This window comes from Echinococcus granulosus, assembly GCF_000524195.1.
Source record: "Echinococcus granulosus chromosome Unknown EG_S00031, whole genome shotgun sequence".
NCBI lineage: Eukaryota > Metazoa > Platyhelminthes > Cestoda > Cyclophyllidea > Taeniidae > Echinococcus > Echinococcus granulosus.
This window is the reverse complement of record NW_020170411.1, coordinates 828,563-848,249: the sequence shown is the minus strand read 5'-3', so window position 1 is coordinate 848,249 and position 19,687 is coordinate 828,563. Positions and strand designations below refer to the sequence as shown.

The 19,687-nt window shown below is 37.2% G+C and overlaps 2 protein-coding genes across 2 annotated transcripts; both read left to right on the top strand. All coding sequences in view use genetic code 11, as the record gives it.

Moving 5' to 3' along the window:
* Positions 1–594: 594 nt before the first annotated feature.
* Positions 595–2,014, top strand: EGR_04808 (hypothetical protein; the record flags this gene model as incomplete). Its single annotated transcript, XM_024494057.1, has 2 exons — positions 595–1,085; positions 1,906–2,014. The coding sequence occupies 2 exons, from the start codon at positions 595–597 to the stop codon at positions 2,012–2,014; spliced, it is 600 nt and encodes a 199-aa protein (XP_024351622.1).
* A 9,926-nt stretch (positions 2,015–11,940) lies between these two features.
* Positions 11,941–12,519, top strand: EGR_04807 (hypothetical protein; the record flags this gene model as incomplete). Its single annotated transcript, XM_024494056.1, has 1 exon — positions 11,941–12,519. The coding sequence occupies one exon, from the start codon at positions 11,941–11,943 to the stop codon at positions 12,517–12,519; it is 579 nt and encodes a 192-aa protein (XP_024351621.1).
* Between the last annotated feature and the right edge of the window lie 7,168 nt (positions 12,520–19,687).

Here is a 19,687-nt window from a genome sequence, read left to right as displayed (position 1 = left end):
ATTCTGTTGCTAATAAAACGATACAGTATATCAATGAGTAAGACTTAAACAGAAAAAAAAAATTTATTTTTGCTTACTTAAAATAGGCAGAATTGGGTAATTAAGCAAGGTGGACTAGGAAAACTAGTGAGGAAAGTTACAACTGATGTTGGCAAAAAAGATATTACGCCAGCGCAACTCAAGAAATACCATCTCACGTAACACTTCGTGGTCGAACTGAATTTGAAAGCCGTTTCACTCGGTATTACAAACACTGTTTTAAAATTCGTATTGTCTAGGAGGTCAAATGGTGTAAGTAATGCTGTTTTTTTCACCTTCAGAAAAAGACGCATCCATTTGAGGTTCAAATTAAAAAAGAAAGCAAGGTATGTGTTTTGAGTGCTTATAAAGAAGTCTGTTATTACATAGCAAATAGAAAATCAAGTTGTACTTAAAAATACACAAATCAGCACCACGCTCTGAAATGTTAAGTGGGTTAAGATTTAAAAGAGACTCCGATTCGATTTATCCCTGCTCCATCGATCCAGCCGATTTAAACACAAAATCCCACTTAGGCGCTAATACAGTTGTTGCAGAACTCGCGTGCGAGAGAGAATGTCACCAAAGAAAAAAGAAAATAAGAACGACAACATTGTTCCGTCGTTATCGAATGAAGCAGGCTCCATACAGGCAAAAATGAATGGTCTAAAACTTCGAGCAGCAATCGACACAACAGTGAAAAAAAATCTCAAAGCCGATAAATATGAGGCCAGAAGGCTCATTCGCCGGTTGAGAGAACGCATTGTACTTAATCAAAATGAGGCGAAACTTGCCACGGCTTGCGTCAACACTCAGTACAAACTGTTGCAGCGTCTCTTCATGCTTCGCGTGCACGAGTCAAAGGAGGCCATAGCTCGATTGAGGAAGGAGAATTGTGACTTGAAAGCGGAGCGCGATAAGGTGATTTCGGCAAAAGACGAGTTAATCAACGAAAAGGATGAGCAAATTGCCAAACTGGAGTCGCATCTACAGTCACTTCATTTTCAACTTGAACGAGTGGTACTGGAAATGGTGGAAAAATTGGAGAATAGATTAGAAGAGGACAGGTTGGAGTGGGAGAAAGAGGCTTATACCTTCCACGAAACTTCAGCCAAAATTTTGCAAAAATTGGGCTATGGAACCACATTTATGTGACATAGCTAACTCTGCTTGATCAATCAAATTTTCTATTGCTGAGTAATTATATTTGCAAATTACTTAAAGATGACTTTTATATGTCTGGAAGAGGTCAGTGAGGGGGACTTTGTGCCCAGCTGCTGTAATTAATTTGACTCGGAACAAAAGTACAGTTATTACTCAAAACCAATTTTCCCGAAATCCAGAACTTTCGTCTTTCTTGGTATTTATCTCCGGCTTCAAGTCCTGTGATCGGGAAAACTAATCTGCAGAGGACACAACGTATTGTTTGTAAAAGGGTAATAAAATTTTTTAAAGGAGAAGGGATTTGCATTCCCGTCGGGAAATGGAATTGATGTCACAATCATCAGACTAGTGAAGCAGATGGCTTGTTAGTTAGAAGCTGCAATCAAACTTGTATTACAGGGTAGTTCTGAGGTGCTTTCTTTAATTGCTATCGCCTGCCACAGTTTTTTAAGGATTATTCCTACAAAGAAGTTGGGAGTACATCTAAATGGCAGTATTCAGTCCCAAAACGGCTTTTTTGAACTAGACAATAAACTAGGACAAAGGCAAATGAAAGCCTTAGAAGCAAGGAGCTTCTTTGAAATGACATCTTGGATAAAGCCAGTTTAGACAGCGCAGCAAAGATATTCCAATGAGATGTCGACAACCAAGCTCTCTTTGTGTGGAATTTTTCATTCGTGTAAGTTAAATAACTAAGGATGTTTCGCAATTATGCATTTTCAGCTTAAATCTAAATGTCGTGATATCACCTAAAATCACTGACAACTTTTTTTGCATACAAATATCAGAAAATGTATTAATTTTACTTCCATTCCTGCAGAAAAATTTCTGACGATGAGACTTGCGGACAAAGTCTCAGTAAAATGAAGCTCGGTAACAAATAGGGATTGCGATTAGAGCAGACTTTGAATAATTTCTGTAATGTTATGTTAGTAAATGTTTATTGAGTAATTATTGTACAGCCTCGCGCCCCAGTCTGTTAATAACCAGCAAATAAGGCTCCGTTATTGCTGCTTTAAAATAATCGTATTTATGATTGAATAAAGATTGACGCAGCTTAGATAAACCAAAACGCTCGGACTTTAATACGTGACGTTCCAATGTCATACTATAGGCAAATCAAAAAGTTCATTTAAAAGGAGGACAAGCAAGTTTCCGCCGTAAGATCGTGTGCCAAATATGCACTATTGTTTGATTCGCAAAATGTCACACCGCGAAAAGTAATGCGATAAAGTAGTCAAAACTGCTTTTCACCCGTAAGGCCTGAGTGCGTAGTCCTGATAAGATACATCTAAGCGAGCGTTTAAAGTTAAACGAGGAGGAGGCTGCTATGGTGTAGGAAACCTGCTTGCGTTATCGGGAGCGTGTTTTCACACAACACATGGATACACCCTTCCTCAACATTGCGCACAGTCAATTGACACACATTTCCTGGCATAAAGAAAATTGTATTCATGCATAAAGCTGGCCAATAGTTAGTTGAAGCTCACGTACACCGCTAGAACGAAGGTCGCTTTGGAAGTTGGGGATACAGTTTTACTGTTAAAATAGGGCTTCATTTTTTATGACCAGAGTGAATTATTGCTCTATATGTTGTAATTAATCAAGGCAAAAATTTGTTGCACCAACGCTGAAGTAGTCTCAACTAACAACAGTGAATTTTTTGACATGTGTTTTCTTTTTGCTTTTTGCTTTGAAATCCCACCTTTTCTTATACCTTAGCTTGATAAACCGTAAAGCGCGTTAAATAATTCCCTAATTAGTATCACATTAACTTTTGGTCTGATAACATGTTGGGTACGTTCCATGCTAATCATACGTCTCTTTGCTATTTCCTATCCTTCAAATCATAATTTATGATGCCATTTCGGCGAATGCGTTATTACAGGCACCTGATGAGTCCGTGAAATCTTATCAGGCTTTATATGAAGATTTTATTTCTAAGGAAGAACCACCTTATTTGCTGTTGTTGTTGGTGTTGTTTCTAATGTGTTAGTCTTCCCAGATTTGTGATTACTTCGAATTTCTTCAGGTTGTACTCACTATTTAGCCATTAACAGCAATGGCCCGAAGGGAACGCCATTGCACGAAGATGGGAATTGAGGCTGTATAAGGCTGAAGTGCTCGTGCAGAAGAGAGGACAACTTAAACAAGTACTATTCTGTAACAAATATTTTTGTATTTGGGCCTTAGCCATTGTATTTGCCATTAAACGGTGTTGTAGGTCAAGAAGACACTTCGTTGGGAACTTGGAGTAACGCTGAAAAATTGATCCGATGGATGCAAGGAATGTTTTTTCAGTGTACAGTTCAAAAATACTAAAAATGCGGTGTATGCACACATCCCTTGAGATTGGGTGCTACCGTTTAATGACCTGATTAGAAGTTAATGTCTGATGAACTAAACATACTATTCAATTAATTTTGAAAAATTTTTCCATTCCAAAAGGCCGTGATTAACAATAACCACCTAAAAAAAGCCTTATTCTTCATCTAAAAATGATTCTAAAACAGACCAAATCAACTAGCGGGAATGTAGCATAATGAATAACGCTGTCCACAAACCCCGAAGAAAAAATAAATGACAAGGGAATTGTCAAATAAAAACGGAAATCCCCACAAATGAGTTTTAGCGATTTTGGCGGATCAGTGAAATGTAATTCCAAGTAAGTACAACCAGCGTAAGTTCACGTCTTCACAACAGCCAAGTAGTAAGATCATATGGGAAATAAGACCCTGTTCACTCGAGATAAGGTAAACCAATTGGTTGGAAGGGGCTAACAACTTTATCTGCAAGTAACACGATTTTTATCCTCATACTCTATCTATTGGAGAAATCTAAACGCTTACTTCTTTTCACAAATCTTAATGACAAGAGACATCACCTAATAGAAATCAGCCATAAATTATTACCATATAGAACTTTAACTGGCCCTTCTTAAGGTGAATTCACGGTTTGAGATTATTTAAACAGACTTTTGATGACCGTATTTCTGTTCGGAGACCATTTTAAGCGACGAATGTATTTCGTATCTTGCATATCACTTCTGAATTTGGTGCATACGTAAATGTAGAACTTTTTGTCAACTTTTATGGGCTGCTTTGATTCTTTTCCATGTACAACACAGTAACAAGTGCTCGGAAATGTCCTTACGCCAACTATGATTGGATTTTACCGATGAACTTTAAAGTTGACGGACTTTAAGTGCGCCTTCGTGTTTCACTCACCTTCTCATTCCTCAAACAAATGCAGTATTTTCAGCCATCACTGACTTCGCTAAGCTCAACTATTAAAACATTAAACATTAACAACATTTCACTCAAAAAATCATTCCCATAGCTCAAAACTTTTTGTTTGTCTTCACCTCGACTGAATGCGGGAAACACTTACGTCTCTCAAATTGTAAACACATGTGGCAAAATAAACTTCTGTAGCATTTATGCATCAATTTTTAATCAAACTAGTCGAGTTCCTCTTTGTTTAAGTTAACCCTACCATGGTATAATTTTAGAAAACATTCTTTCCAAGTGGTCCATAGAATACGTAGTGGTATAATAGTTTGCAATGCTTAGTGGTAATTTCATTTTAATTTGACCGGAAAATTTCTGATTCAAGCAAGTTCTTTTAAGTTTTAAGCCGATTTTTGTCCAGTACCTAGAAAGTCCAGCAATATTTTTTGGCTATAGCTGTTTTGTCTGCCAATTAAATGTCATGTGTAGTGAACGGTCAGTTGTGAAAAGAAACTCTCGAAATGAAAATCAGATTTGCGTAAACCAACTAAAGGGCAATTTCTCAGGAATTGCGGCCCTTCCCATTATTAGTTTCTCCAACAGCCAGACCTAGGCTCCTTTATGGAATAGCCAAGTAGGACTTACATGCCATCATATCTTTTACACGTTTATTTGAATCCCCCACACTTTGCTTCATTTGGCTAGGAATAAAATGTTACAACTCTAATTTTAGGCGGCTCTTCTTTATTCACTCGTTTTTATATGGGCTTGATAAGAAGTTAAGTACCGTAAAGTCGTGTCCATTTGTGAACACCTTTTACAATGAAAAAAGAGATGCACATTGAGCAGAATTAATGGAGAGATATGCTCTCAGTCAAAATCTCATGGACTATGCTTCATGCAAATTGCTGTCTAGCGGGATACGTATGGTTCATTTCTAAATTTAACAGTAAATAGTGAAATTCTATGGGAATAGGTAACTGTGGAACAAAACATGATTTTTCTACGGGCTTTAATTATTAGGCGAATGCAAAGCTGTGTGGACATTTATCCTTACAAGGGTAGGAGAATGGAAAGATAAAAGAACAATTTTATCAAAGTCGGTTTAAATGAGAAGGGGATGCTCCGCTGCTTTTAAAATACAACGAAAGGCAATTGAGGGGACTAGAGCCCGCAGCCTCTGGAATTCACTAGGTTTAGAAATCGACTTATTTTATAACTGCAAGCATTTCTGAATAAAATAATTCTGCTGTGCCATGTCCACGCAACGAAAATAAGGGTTAATCCTGTTCACAGTAATTCAAAATACCAATTTTTAAAGACTAAACATCTGAACGCACCTATGATTAAACTCCCTTTATTAAACCGTAAAAATTTTGAACTAAGTGCTCATAACGCTTTGTTTTATTATGTAGTTTGCATCCTAATTTTTTTTCATGGAAATAGATGCCACTTCATTTACGGATTTAACTCGCTTGTTTTGAAGATGTATTGATGGTAAAGGATGACAAGTGCGCGCAAGATCAAGAAGTGTTGACAGCACATTATCTATTAATTCAAAAGTAGACGTTCATCAGCTAAGGATACATTGCATCCAGCTACAGATCCGTTAAATGACTGGACTCCAAGTGCGATAGGAAATTCAATCTAATGTATTGCAGAAGAACTACTCACAACTGCATTCCATCCAAGAATTTGTACTGTCCATACACGGCGCTCCTCGATAAAAAAGGGTGCTCCGATGCTTGAGAGGCCCGACGTGGCTTCCCGATGGGAGTGTGCTCAATCACAGCCCATAATACAAAGTCACTGCTACCACGTAATTACTCGCGTTCCAGTGGGCATTTTCGTATCTTCAACGTGGCTTTCAATTGTTCACAGGCACATAGTGATAAAACTATCGTTGTCAGTACGCCTTTACTAATTGTGCGCTCTTAAAAATTATAATTTTTCAAAAGTAAGTAGTTTTGTTTGCTCCAGATAGTCGTACAGGACCTAATTTTGGGGCTTCGGTAAAACTTCCCAACATATGAATCATTTTAAAACTAGTTTTTCAAAACTCGTGCTGCAAGCAGGAGTGAAGTGTGCAGCAATGAACTGCAAGACTCAAATGCCGCAGCAGGATGGGCAAAGGTCTCTTTTTATCTAAATACAAAGTTTTTTTGCGAATCTATTTGTGGCAGAACGAGAAGCATTAGCCGATTCAACAGGACGTTAAATATAGGTGGTATATGGGCCGAACGTGCTGGCAAAGCGACAATTTTAAAAATTTGGATTATGATGAGCCTGAAAACTTTTTTGTTTCACAAATTTTAAAAATAGATTATTGTGCTATTTGCTCAACACAGTCAGAATTTGTACTGGATAACTTTTGACATACCCGACTTGGCGATGGGTTAATGGGTAGTATTAACTTGTATCTACTTGCTACAGTCGACATGCAAATAAACGTAAATTACTAATTACACCATATTTACAATTTTTTACAATGTGTCAAACATGGCTCAGACTGCTGATCCTAGGTAGTGGGCCGTGGCTGATTCATTTGCATATCGCTCATCTTTGGCTAAAAAATGTGTTTTCAAATGGAAAAAGGCAACCATCAAGTTGTTGGAACAATTATTAAGCTAAACCTACTGTCCAAATTATGGTCGAACTATTATTTGTGGCCTTAGCTAGGTTAACTCTCCCTTTCCTCCTGCAAAGCAAATGACTACAAATGATGCACAAAATTCAGATGCATCTTTACAACAGTCTTTAAACACACAAATATGGTCATGCTTAAGGAAAGTTTTGGAAGAAGTCTTCCGCAAGTTTTGCATACAAACCACAACTTCTTTGAGGCGTTGATGTTATAGCCCATGTCAGTTAAAATAAACAAATGGAACGTATTTACTGACCTTCTTTTTTAACTTTTTCTTGTAAACACGTTTCTAAAGAACCTCATAACCTTTCACTCTCATTTTTATAAAAAAACATCACACAATTCTTGATCTGTTAGGTCATTGTATTGACAGGAAACCTTAAAGCTGTGCCATTTGAACGGTGAGCCATTCGAAGAATGGCAAGCAGAGCCAGAATTGCGGAAGCGGTGTAATGTGACACAGGCGTCGTTATGCTACAATTCATACACGTGCATCCATCCTTCTGCACACACCTTCTTCTCCTTCCAAAACGAGTTTATATGAATTTGATTAAGTACACTTAAAGTTGCCTAAAGCACTCTTTCTGTGGCGAAATATTTTGCGTACAGAGGTGGAAACTTCCCGATAATTTTTGCATTTGGCGACAGCTATCTACTAAACCTACCAAACACCTTTTACTCGCTTATTTATCGCGCATCTTCGCTATCCTTTTGGTTGCGTAATAACCGATTTATAGTGAGCTTTGGCCACAACAATTCTATTATAGCTCGGCACAACTACCAAATTGCATTTATTTGAATAACTGACACCACTCTCATGGCACTTCGCTCATTCCTTGGGTATTGCGTCTTAAATGTTTTCCAAGTTTAATTAATATGCATAATGCAAACGATCAAAATTAATTAATCGGAAGGGAAAAATTGTTAGATTTGAAATTTGACAATGATTATAGTACAAAGGTTTTTTTGCAGTATAATTAGAAACTTCTTCGCCTTTGTAATATTTTGCATGCCATTCGGAGAAAAACGACATTGGTAACTTTATCCAGACATCATGAATATTTTTTGTTTCTTTCAAGAAGTATTTGCATGCTACCTTCGTTGAGTGAACTGATTTCAAAAGTGACTAAACATTATGTAATAAAACTCCCTCTACGCCTAATTATGAGTTTGAATTTATGTAAGAGTTGCTTTGGAATTGAGGTAGGCGAATGTGCGAAGGGGCTCCATCCAGGTTGATAATAGCTATGGGCCATCCGTCGAACCAACTTTATTTCATCTCCCAGGATGTTATTTTACCTCTTTTATCCGTTAACATGTTTGAGGGAATTCGAAAATCAAAAATAGTTATGAAAACTTCAGTGTCTCGATGGCTATGCAATTTTAAAACGGAGCTTTACCTAAAATAGGATGCTTTAAATTGCCATGTCTTAATACTTGAACAGTTTTTCAGCTCCAACTTTTTACTGACATACACCCAACAGGCGTTTTAGTTTCGCCTTAATCGTTATGCATCGGAATTCTGCTCTCTTATTAAATAATAGACTTACTTGACTAAAATGATAAAATTATGTCAAGGTAAGAGACTGTACAAATACATATGCATCCTGGAGACACTTCTCTTAAAACATTATGCAAGCCCTCACACGCCTTGATAGCGCAATAAGTTGAACACCTTTCATTTACTTTTTACCGTAAATTGAAATTGCATTTCTGGTCGGAAACTAGTGCACCGAAATAAGCAAATGTCAAACTATTGCTGTTTTAAACGTTTGCAAATATGCAGCTGCAGACATTAAAGCCGAGCACATTCATTTATTTGACTATAATTAAAGTTATACAAAACAAGACAAGTTATTAACTAATTTCATTTCGAGTCAACTATTTTCTTACTAAAGATTCAAATCATTTAAGGGTCATCTTGAATGTAGACGAGTTGAAGTGATAATTGAATAACAAGATATTGCTGAGGAGGCAAAGGAAAAGGACGAAAGTATTTGAAACATCACACTGTTATACGTTTATCGTTAGGGTGTATCAAGACAAAGTTGTGCCATTGGATGTAAGAAAAATTCCTGTCAACTGATCAGTGGTGTTGAGTAAAATGTGATTAGTCACCTAATTGTCAACTTGTATCATCTCGAATCTCCTCTAATCTAACTCTGATGTGTATTTCAATTTGATGAATTTAATAGCCCCTCCCGAGTTTGTCATATTTATAAGATAATAAGAAATACGAGTCCTCAGCCTTCTCTCAAGGCATCTCAAAAATATTTTAGTTATTTCGACGCCTTTAGATGCAATAAGCTATTGCACAGTTTACACCACTCATATCTATTTTCAACAGAAATTTAGTTTTGAGGACGAAAAGGTTCTTTACACCTCAGGTTCTTGAATCCAACACCGATATACAAAGCCCTGCTACAGTCAAGTAGAAAAAAGTAGGTAGTGACTCGACCATATTTGACGCGGCGCCACTGCCATCACGGACCCAGCGATCCAGCCATCAAACTGCTTCCTGTCACATGGATTTGAGCTTCTGACCAAATTTCTCAAAATTTGAGTTAGGTAAAAGCACCTTGCCTTGTCCTTTTTAATTACAATGAAGTTTCTGTCAAAATTTTATGAAGCGTTTTAAATTGAAAGTGTTGTTTAATTATGCGTATTTTGTACCCTGGAATCACCGGGGCAAGTTCAAAATGCATTAGTTTGTCAAACTTAATTTACATCGTCTAATGTGCTTGCTCTCAATTCAAAAATATAGGAGATGTTTTCATGCCGAAGAATTTGAATATTTGATTAAATTAAAGGGAGCAAATGTGGAAAACATAATCATAAAAGTCGGGAAATTATGTATTTTAAGCTAAAACAAGACTTGTAAATTCCAGTTTGGGCGCAATTAGAGGCTGTAATCAGTAAGTTACCTACCTCAAAGAAAAGGAAATGCAGAATCATATTATTTGGTTCAGCCAAGAGTAAATGATTGAAGTCGGCGCTAGGCAATTAGCGCTCTTCAAGTTCTCCCGTTAGTTGAAAACACTGCGTCCTCACCAAACAGCCGTGTGCAAGATTGCCGACACATCCTTTATAATAAGGGGGGATTAGAGCTTGAGTTAAGTGGTTTATCCATCAGCAAATATCAGTCGAACGGGCTGCAGAAGTTGCTACGTTATCGTACACTTAAATGTGTTTACGTTATTTTTGAATGATGGCTTCTATATGGAACCTTCTCAGCCGTAATTTTATGAGTTACGGAACCTCCAATTTTACAGGGGCCTGGTAACCTCAAACAAACAAGCATGCACCAAGCCCACGGTTTCACTGGTCGTGTCGCTTTTTGGACACAAATTACTTTGACCTATGAAAAATTCGAAGTCACTGATGGAGCAAACAGAATAATTGCAAAACGTGTTCCATTTTAATGGCGCAAATCTCAATGCAACTTACAATTTGAGTTCTATAATAGGCTTCAGAAGGCTCAAAGAACGTTGAACTACCAAGTGAGAAATATTTTTGATTCAGTCCACTTCCTTTGCACTACAAAATCTCCCATTAGCGTTAGGCTCGTTGTCAAACAGCAGGTTCACTTTTGCGTCCAGCGGCCTAGACTTGAGAAGTAAAAATCACTTTTTTTGCAAATAAAAACGTATTGTCTTTGCAAAATGGATTAGCATAAGTGCAAAACAAAACCATGTGTTATAAGAAAGTCTGATTGCTGTTTCCTGTTACCACCCTTTAGCAATCTAGTAGTTATAATAAAACTTATTCTTTGCTGCTCGTTATCATCGTTGGTTATGTTTTCAGGCTGCATTGAGGGTCTAACCAACTGAATTGCTTGAGTACAATCACTAACAGGACTTTGAGCGTGGATATCTTTGTTTCACATCCGCGACTAGATTTTAGTTTTGGTTTGAAAATGCAAAACTAACCTACTGACATATTTTACACTTTCAAAAGGCATAAAATTGTCCAGATTAAAAGCAACATAACTTTGATGATAAAAAGTTGTGTGTTATCGCTTAAAATCTATCAAGATGAGTGCTGCTGAAACTGCAAACTATGTTCTAGCGAAAAGGAGCTTAGCGTATTTGTTACTTCTTAAAGTAACACTTTTGAACCAGTCGGCGCAACATTGACTGTCGGTAGAAGTTGCATCCCCATCGCACATATCCCAGCATGTCCCACACATTGCCAGCACCATAATTCATTTCCTCATGCAGGCATTAAATTAAACCTGATGAAGCGGATCCCCAGCCCTTAAGATCTCAACACATATAGCACAATGCCAAAATTCTGTTGCTAATAAAACGATACAGTATATCAATGAGTAAGACTTAAACAGAAAAAAAAAATTTATTTTTGCTTACTTAAAATAGGCAGAATTGGGTAATTAAGCAAGGTGGACTAGGAAAACTAGTGAGGAAAGTTACAACTGATGTTGGCAAAAAAGATATTACGCCAGCGCAACTCAAGAAATACCATCTCACGTAACACTTCGTGGTCGAACTGAATTTGAAAGCCGTTTCACTCGGTATTACAAACACTGTTTTAAAATTCGTATTGTCTAGGAGGTCAAATGGTGTAAGTAATGCTGTTTTTTTCACCTTCAGAAAAAGACGCATCCATTTGAGGTTCAAATTAAAAAAGAAAGCAAGGTATGTGTTTTGAGTGCTTATAAAGAAGTCTGTTATTACATAGCAAATAGAAAATCAAGTTGTACTTAAAAATACACAAATCAGCACCACGCTCTGAAATGTTAAGTGGGTTAAGATTTAAAAGAGACTCCGATTCGATTTATCCCTGCTCCATCGATCCAGCCGATTTAAACACAAAATCCCACTTAGGCGCTAATACAGTTGTTGCAGAACTCGCGTGCGAGAGAGAATGTCACCAAAGAAAAAAGAAAATAAGAACGACAACATTGTTCCGTCGTTATCGAATGAAGCAGGCTCCATACAGGCAAAAATGAATGGTCTAAAACTTCGAGCAGCAATCGACACAACAGTGAAAAAAAATCTCAAAGCCGATAAATATGAGGCCAGAAGGCTCATTCGCCGGTTGAGAGAACGCATTGTACTTAATCAAAATGAGGCGAAACTTGCCACGGCTTGCGTCAACACTCAGTACAAACTGTTGCAGCGTCTCTTCATGCTTCGCGTGCACGAGTCAAAGGAGGCCATAGCTCGATTGAGGAAGGAGAATTGTGACTTGAAAGCGGAGCGCGATAAGGTGATTTCGGCAAAAGACGAGTTAATCAACGAAAAGGATGAGCAAATTGCCAAACTGGAGTCGCATCTACAGTCACTTCATTTTCAACTTGAACGAGTGGTACTGGAAATGGTGGAAAAATTGGAGAATAGATTAGAAGAGGACAGGTTGGAGTGGGAGAAAGAGGCTTATACCTTCCACGAAACTTCAGCCAAAATTTTGCAAAAATTGGGCTATGGAACCACATTTATGTGACATAGCTAACTCTGCTTGATCAATCAAATTTTCTATTGCTGAGTAATTATATTTGCAAATTACTTAAAGATGACTTTTATATGTCTGGAAGAGGTCAGTGAGGGGGACTTTGTGCCCAGCTGCTGTAATTAATTTGACTCGGAACAAAAGTACAGTTATTACTCAAAACCAATTTTCCCGAAATCCAGAACTTTCGTCTTTCTTGGTATTTATCTCCGGCTTCAAGTCCTGTGATCGGGAAAACTAATCTGCAGAGGACACAACGTATTGTTTGTAAAAGGGTAATAAAATTTTTTAAAGGAGAAGGGATTTGCATTCCCGTCGGGAAATGGAATTGATGTCACAATCATCAGACTAGTGAAGCAGATGGCTTGTTAGTTAGAAGCTGCAATCAAACTTGTATTACAGGGTAGTTCTGAGGTGCTTTCTTTAATTGCTATCGCCTGCCACAGTTTTTTAAGGATTATTCCTACAAAGAAGTTGGGAGTACATCTAAATGGCAGTATTCAGTCCCAAAACGGCTTTTTTGAACTAGACAATAAACTAGGACAAAGGCAAATGAAAGCCTTAGAAGCAAGGAGCTTCTTTGAAATGACATCTTGGATAAAGCCAGTTTAGACAGCGCAGCAAAGATATTCCAATGAGATGTCGACAACCAAGCTCTCTTTGTGTGGAATTTTTCATTCGTGTAAGTTAAATAACTAAGGATGTTTCGCAATTATGCATTTTCAGCTTAAATCTAAATGTCGTGATATCACCTAAAATCACTGACAACTTTTTTTGCATACAAATATCAGAAAATGTATTAATTTTACTTCCATTCCTGCAGAAAAATTTCTGACGATGAGACTTGCGGACAAAGTCTCAGTAAAATGAAGCTCGGTAACAAATAGGGATTGCGATTAGAGCAGACTTTGAATAATTTCTGTAATGTTATGTTAGTAAATGTTTATTGAGTAATTATTGTACAGCCTCGCGCCCCAGTCTGTTAATAACCAGCAAATAAGGCTCCGTTATTGCTGCTTTAAAATAATCGTATTTATGATTGAATAAAGATTGACGCAGCTTAGATAAACCAAAACGCTCGGACTTTAATACGTGACGTTCCAATGTCATACTATAGGCAAATCAAAAAGTTCATTTAAAAGGAGGACAAGCAAGTTTCCGCCGTAAGATCGTGTGCCAAATATGCACTATTGTTTGATTCGCAAAATGTCACACCGCGAAAAGTAATGCGATAAAGTAGTCAAAACTGCTTTTCACCCGTAAGGCCTGAGTGCGTAGTCCTGATAAGATACATCTAAGCGAGCGTTTAAAGTTAAACGAGGAGGAGGCTGCTATGGTGTAGGAAACCTGCTTGCGTTATCGGGAGCGTGTTTTCACACAACACATGGATACACCCTTCCTCAACATTGCGCACAGTCAATTGACACACATTTCCTGGCATAAAGAAAATTGTATTCATGCATAAAGCTGGCCAATAGTTAGTTGAAGCTCACGTACACCGCTAGAACGAAGGTCGCTTTGGAAGTTGGGGATACAGTTTTACTGTTAAAATAGGGCTTCATTTTTTATGACCAGAGTGAATTATTGCTCTATATGTTGTAATTAATCAAGGCAAAAATTTGTTGCACCAACGCTGAAGTAGTCTCAACTAACAACAGTGAATTTTTTGACATGTGTTTTCTTTTTGCTTTTTGCTTTGAAATCCCACCTTTTCTTATACCTTAGCTTGATAAACCGTAAAGCGCGTTAAATAATTCCCTAATTAGTATCACATTAACTTTTGGTCTGATAACATGTTGGGTACGTTCCATGCTAATCATACGTCTCTTTGCTATTTCCTATCCTTCAAATCATAATTTATGATGCCATTTCGGCGAATGCGTTATTACAGGCACCTGATGAGTCCGTGAAATCTTATCAGGCTTTATATGAAGATTTTATTTCTAAGGAAGAACCACCTTATTTGCTGTTGTTGTTGGTGTTGTTTCTAATGTGTTAGTCTTCCCAGATTTGTGATTACTTCGAATTTCTTCAGGTTGTACTCACTATTTAGCCATTAACAGCAATGGCCCGAAGGGAACGCCATTGCACGAAGATGGGAATTGAGGCTGTATAAGGCTGAAGTGCTCGTGCAGAAGAGAGGACAACTTAAACAAGTACTATTCTGTAACAAATATTTTTGTATTTGGGCCTTAGCCATTGTATTTGCCATTAAACGGTGTTGTAGGTCAAGAAGACACTTCGTTGGGAACTTGGAGTAACGCTGAAAAATTGATCCGATGGATGCAAGGAATGTTTTTTCAGTGTACAGTTCAAAAATACTAAAAATGCGGTGTATGCACACATCCCTTGAGATTGGGTGCTACCGTTTAATGACCTGATTAGAAGTTAATGTCTGATGAACTAAACATACTATTCAATTAATTTTGAAAAATTTTTCCATTCCAAAAGGCCGTGATTAACAATAACCACCTAAAAAAAGCCTTATTCTTCATCTAAAAATGATTCTAAAACAGACCAAATCAACTAGCGGGAATGTAGCATAATGAATAACGCTGTCCACAAACCCCGAAGAAAAAATAAATGACAAGGGAATTGTCAAATAAAAACGGAAATCCCCACAAATGAGTTTTAGCGATTTTGGCGGATCAGTGAAATGTAATTCCAAGTAAGTACAACCAGCGTAAGTTCACGTCTTCACAACAGCCAAGTAGTAAGATCATATGGGAAATAAGACCCTGTTCACTCGAGATAAGGTAAACCAATTGGTTGGAAGGGGCTAACAACTTTATCTGCAAGTAACACGATTTTTATCCTCATACTCTATCTATTGGAGAAATCTAAACGCTTACTTCTTTTCACAAATCTTAATGACAAGAGACATCACCTAATAGAAATCAGCCATAAATTATTACCATATAGAACTTTAACTGGCCCTTCTTAAGGTGAATTCACGGTTTGAGATTATTTAAACAGACTTTTGATGACCGTATTTCTGTTCGGAGACCATTTTAAGCGACGAATGTATTTCGTATCTTGCATATCACTTCTGAATTTGGTGCATACGTAAATGTAGAACTTTTTGTCAACTTTTATGGGCTGCTTTGATTCTTTTCCATGTACAACACAGTAACAAGTGCTCGGAAATGTCCTTACGCCAACTATGATTGGATTTTACCGATGAACTTTAAAGTTGACGGACTTTAAGTGCGCCTTCGTGTTTCACTCACCTTCTCATTCCTCAAACAAATGCAGTATTTTCAGCCATCACTGACTTCGCTAAGCTCAACTATTAAAACATTAAACATTAACAACATTTCACTCAAAAAATCATTCCCATAGCTCAAAACTTTTTGTTTGTCTTCACCTCGACTGAATGCGGGAAACACTTACGTCTCTCAAATTGTAAACACATGTGGCAAAATAAACTTCTGTAGCATTTATGCATCAATTTTTAATCAAACTAGTCGAGTTCCTCTTTGTTTAAGTTAACCCTACCATGGTATAATTTTAGAAAACATTCTTTCCAAGTGGTCCATAGAATACGTAGTGGTATAATAGTTTGCAATGCTTAGTGGTAATTTCATTTTAATTTGACCGGAAAATTTCTGATTCAAGCAAGTTCTTTTAAGTTTTAAGCCGATTTTTGTCCAGTACCTAGAAAGTCCAGCAATATTTTTTGGCTATAGCTGTTTTGTCTGCCAATTAAATGTCATGTGTAGTGAACGGTCAGTTGTGAAAAGAAACTCTCGAAATGAAAATCAGATTTGCGTAAACCAACTAAAGGGCAATTTCTCAGGAATTGCGGCCCTTCCCATTATTAGTTTCTCCAACAGCCAGACCTAGGCTCCTTTATGGAATAGCCAAGTAGGACTTACATGCCATCATATCTTTTACACGTTTATTTGAATCCCCCACACTTTGCTTCATTTGGCTAGGAATAAAATGTTACAACTCTAATTTTAGGCGGCTCTTCTTTATTCACTCGTTTTTATATGGGCTTGATAAGAAGTTAAGTACCGTAAAGTCGTGTCCATTTGTGAACACCTTTTACAATGAAAAAAGAGATGCACATTGAGCAGAATTAATGGAGAGATATGCTCTCAGTCAAAATCTCATGGACTATGCTTCATGCAAATTGCTGTCTAGCGGGATACGTATGGTTCATTTCTAAATTTAACAGTAAATAGTGAAATTCTATGGGAATAGGTAACTGTGGAACAAAACATGATTTTTCTACGGGCTTTAATTATTAGGCGAATGCAAAGCTGTGTGGACATTTATCCTTACAAGGGTAGGAGAATGGAAAGATAAAAGAACAATTTTATCAAAGTCGGTTTAAATGAGAAGGGGATGCTCCGCTGCTTTTAAAATACAACGAAAGGCAATTGAGGGGACTAGAGCCCGCAGCCTCTGGAATTCACTAGGTTTAGAAATCGACTTATTTTATAACTGCAAGCATTTCTGAATAAAATAATTCTGCTGTGCCATGTCCACGCAACGAAAATAAGGGTTAATCCTGTTCACAGTAATTCAAAATACCAATTTTTAAAGACTAAACATCTGAACGCACCTATGATTAAACTCCCTTTATTAAACCGTAAAAATTTTGAACTAAGTGCTCATAACGCTTTGTTTTATTATGTAGTTTGCATCCTAATTTTTTTTCATGGAAATAGATGCCACTTCATTTACGGATTTAACTCGCTTGTTTTGAAGATGTATTGATGGTAAAGGATGACAAGTGCGCGCAAGATCAAGAAGTGTTGACAGCACATTATCTATTAATTCAAAAGTAGACGTTCATCAGCTAAGGATACATTGCATCCAGCTACAGATCCGTTAAATGACTGGACTCCAAGTGCGATAGGAAATTCAATCTAATGTATTGCAGAAGAACTACTCACAACTGCATTCCATCCAAGAATTTGTACTGTCCATACACGGCGCTCCTCGATAAAAAAGGGTGCTCCGATGCTTGAGAGGCCCGACGTGGCTTCCCGATGGGAGTGTGCTCAATCACAGCCCATAATACAAAGTCACTGCTACCACGTAATTACTCGCGTTCCAGTGGGCATTTTCGTATCTTCAACGTGGCTTTCAATTGTTCACAGGCACATAGTGATAAAACTATCGTTGTCAGTACGCCTTTACTAATTGTGCGCTCTTAAAAATTATAATTTTTCAAAAGTAAGTAGTTTTGTTTGCTCCAGATAGTCGTACAGGACCTAATTTTGGGGCTTCGGTAAAACTTCCCAACATATGAATCATTTTAAAACTAGTTTTTCAAAACTCGTGCTGCAAGCAGGAGTGAAGTGTGCAGCAATGAACTGCAAGACTCAAATGCCGCAGCAGGATGGGCAAAGGTCTCTTTTTATCTAAATACAAAGTTTTTTTGCGAATCTATTTGTGGCAGAACGAGAAGCATTAGCCGATTCAACAGGACGTTAAATATAGGTGGTATATGGGCCGAACGTGCTGGCAAAGCGACAATTTTAAAAATTTGGATTATGATGAGCCTGAAAACTTTTTTGTTTCACAAATTTTAAAAATAGATTATTGTGCTATTTGCTCAACACAGTCAGAATTTGTACTGGATAACTTTTGACATACCCGACTTGGCGATGGGTTAATGGGTAGTATTAACTTGTATCTACTTGCTACAGTCGACATGCAAATAAACGTAAATTACTAATTACACCATATTTACAATTTTTTACAATGTGTCAAACATGGCTCAGACTGCTGATCCTAGGTAGTGGGCCGTGGCTGATTCATTTGCATATCGCTCATCTTTGGCTAAAAAATGTGTTTTCAAATGGAAAAAGGCAACCATCAAGTTGTTGGAACAATTATTAAGCTAAACCTACTGTCCAAATTATGGTCGAACTATTATTTGTGGCCTTAGCTAGGTTAACTCTCCCTTTCCTCCTGCAAAGCAAATGACTACAAATGATGCACAAAATTCAGATGCATCTTTACAACAGTCTTTAAACACACAAATATGGTCATGCTTAAGGAAAGTTTTGGAAGAAGTCTTCCGCAAGTTTTGCATACAAACCACAACTTCTTTGAGGCGTTGATGTTATAGCCCATGTCAGTTAAAATAAACAAATGGAACGTATTTACTGACCTTCTTTTTTAACTTTTTCTTGTAAACACGTTTCTAAAGAACCTCATAACCTTTCACTCTCATTTTTATAAAAAAACATCACACAATTCTTGATCTGTTAGGTCATTGTATTGACAGGAAACCTTAAAGCTGTGCCATTTGAACGGTGAGCCATTCGAAGAATGGCAAGCAGAGCCAGAATTGCGGAAGCGGTGTAATGTGACACAGGCGTCGTTATGCTACAATTCATACACGTGCATCCATCCTTCTGCACACACCTTCTTCTCCTTCCAAAACGAGTTTATATGAATTTGATTAAGTACACTTAAAGTTGCCTAAAGCACTCTTTCTGTGGCGAAATATTTTGCGTACAGAGGTGGAAACTTCCCGATAATTTTTGCATTTGGCGACAGCTATCTACTAAACCTACCAAACACCTTTTACTCGCTTATTTATCGCGCATCTTCGCTATCCTTTTGGTTGCGTAATAACCGATTTATAGTGAGCTTTGGCCACAACAATTCTATTATAGCTCGGCACAACTACCAAATTGCATTTATTTGAATAACTGACACCACTCTCATGGCACTTCGCTCATTCCTTGGGTATTGCGTCTTAAATGTTTTCCAAGTTTAATTAATATGCATAATGCAAACGATCAAAATTAATTAATCGGAAGGGAAAAATTGTTAGATTTGAAATTTGACAATGATTATAGTACAAAGGTTTTTTTGCAGTATAATTAGAAACTTCTTCGCCTTTGTAATATTTTGCATGCCATTCGGAGAAAAACGACATTGGTAACTTTATCCAGACATCATGAATATTTTTTGTTTCTTTCAAGAAGTATTTGCATGCTACCTTCGTTGAGTGAACTGATTTCAAAAGTGACTAAACATTATGTAATAAAACTCCCTCTATTTATTTATTATGCGGGCACTCATTCCATATAAATTATAAACAAAGCAACAAAATAAATGGAAGGAAGCCTAAAATTAACTATAAAAGAACATGTAGGTAGATTGATAAATAAATGGACAGGTAGTTAGA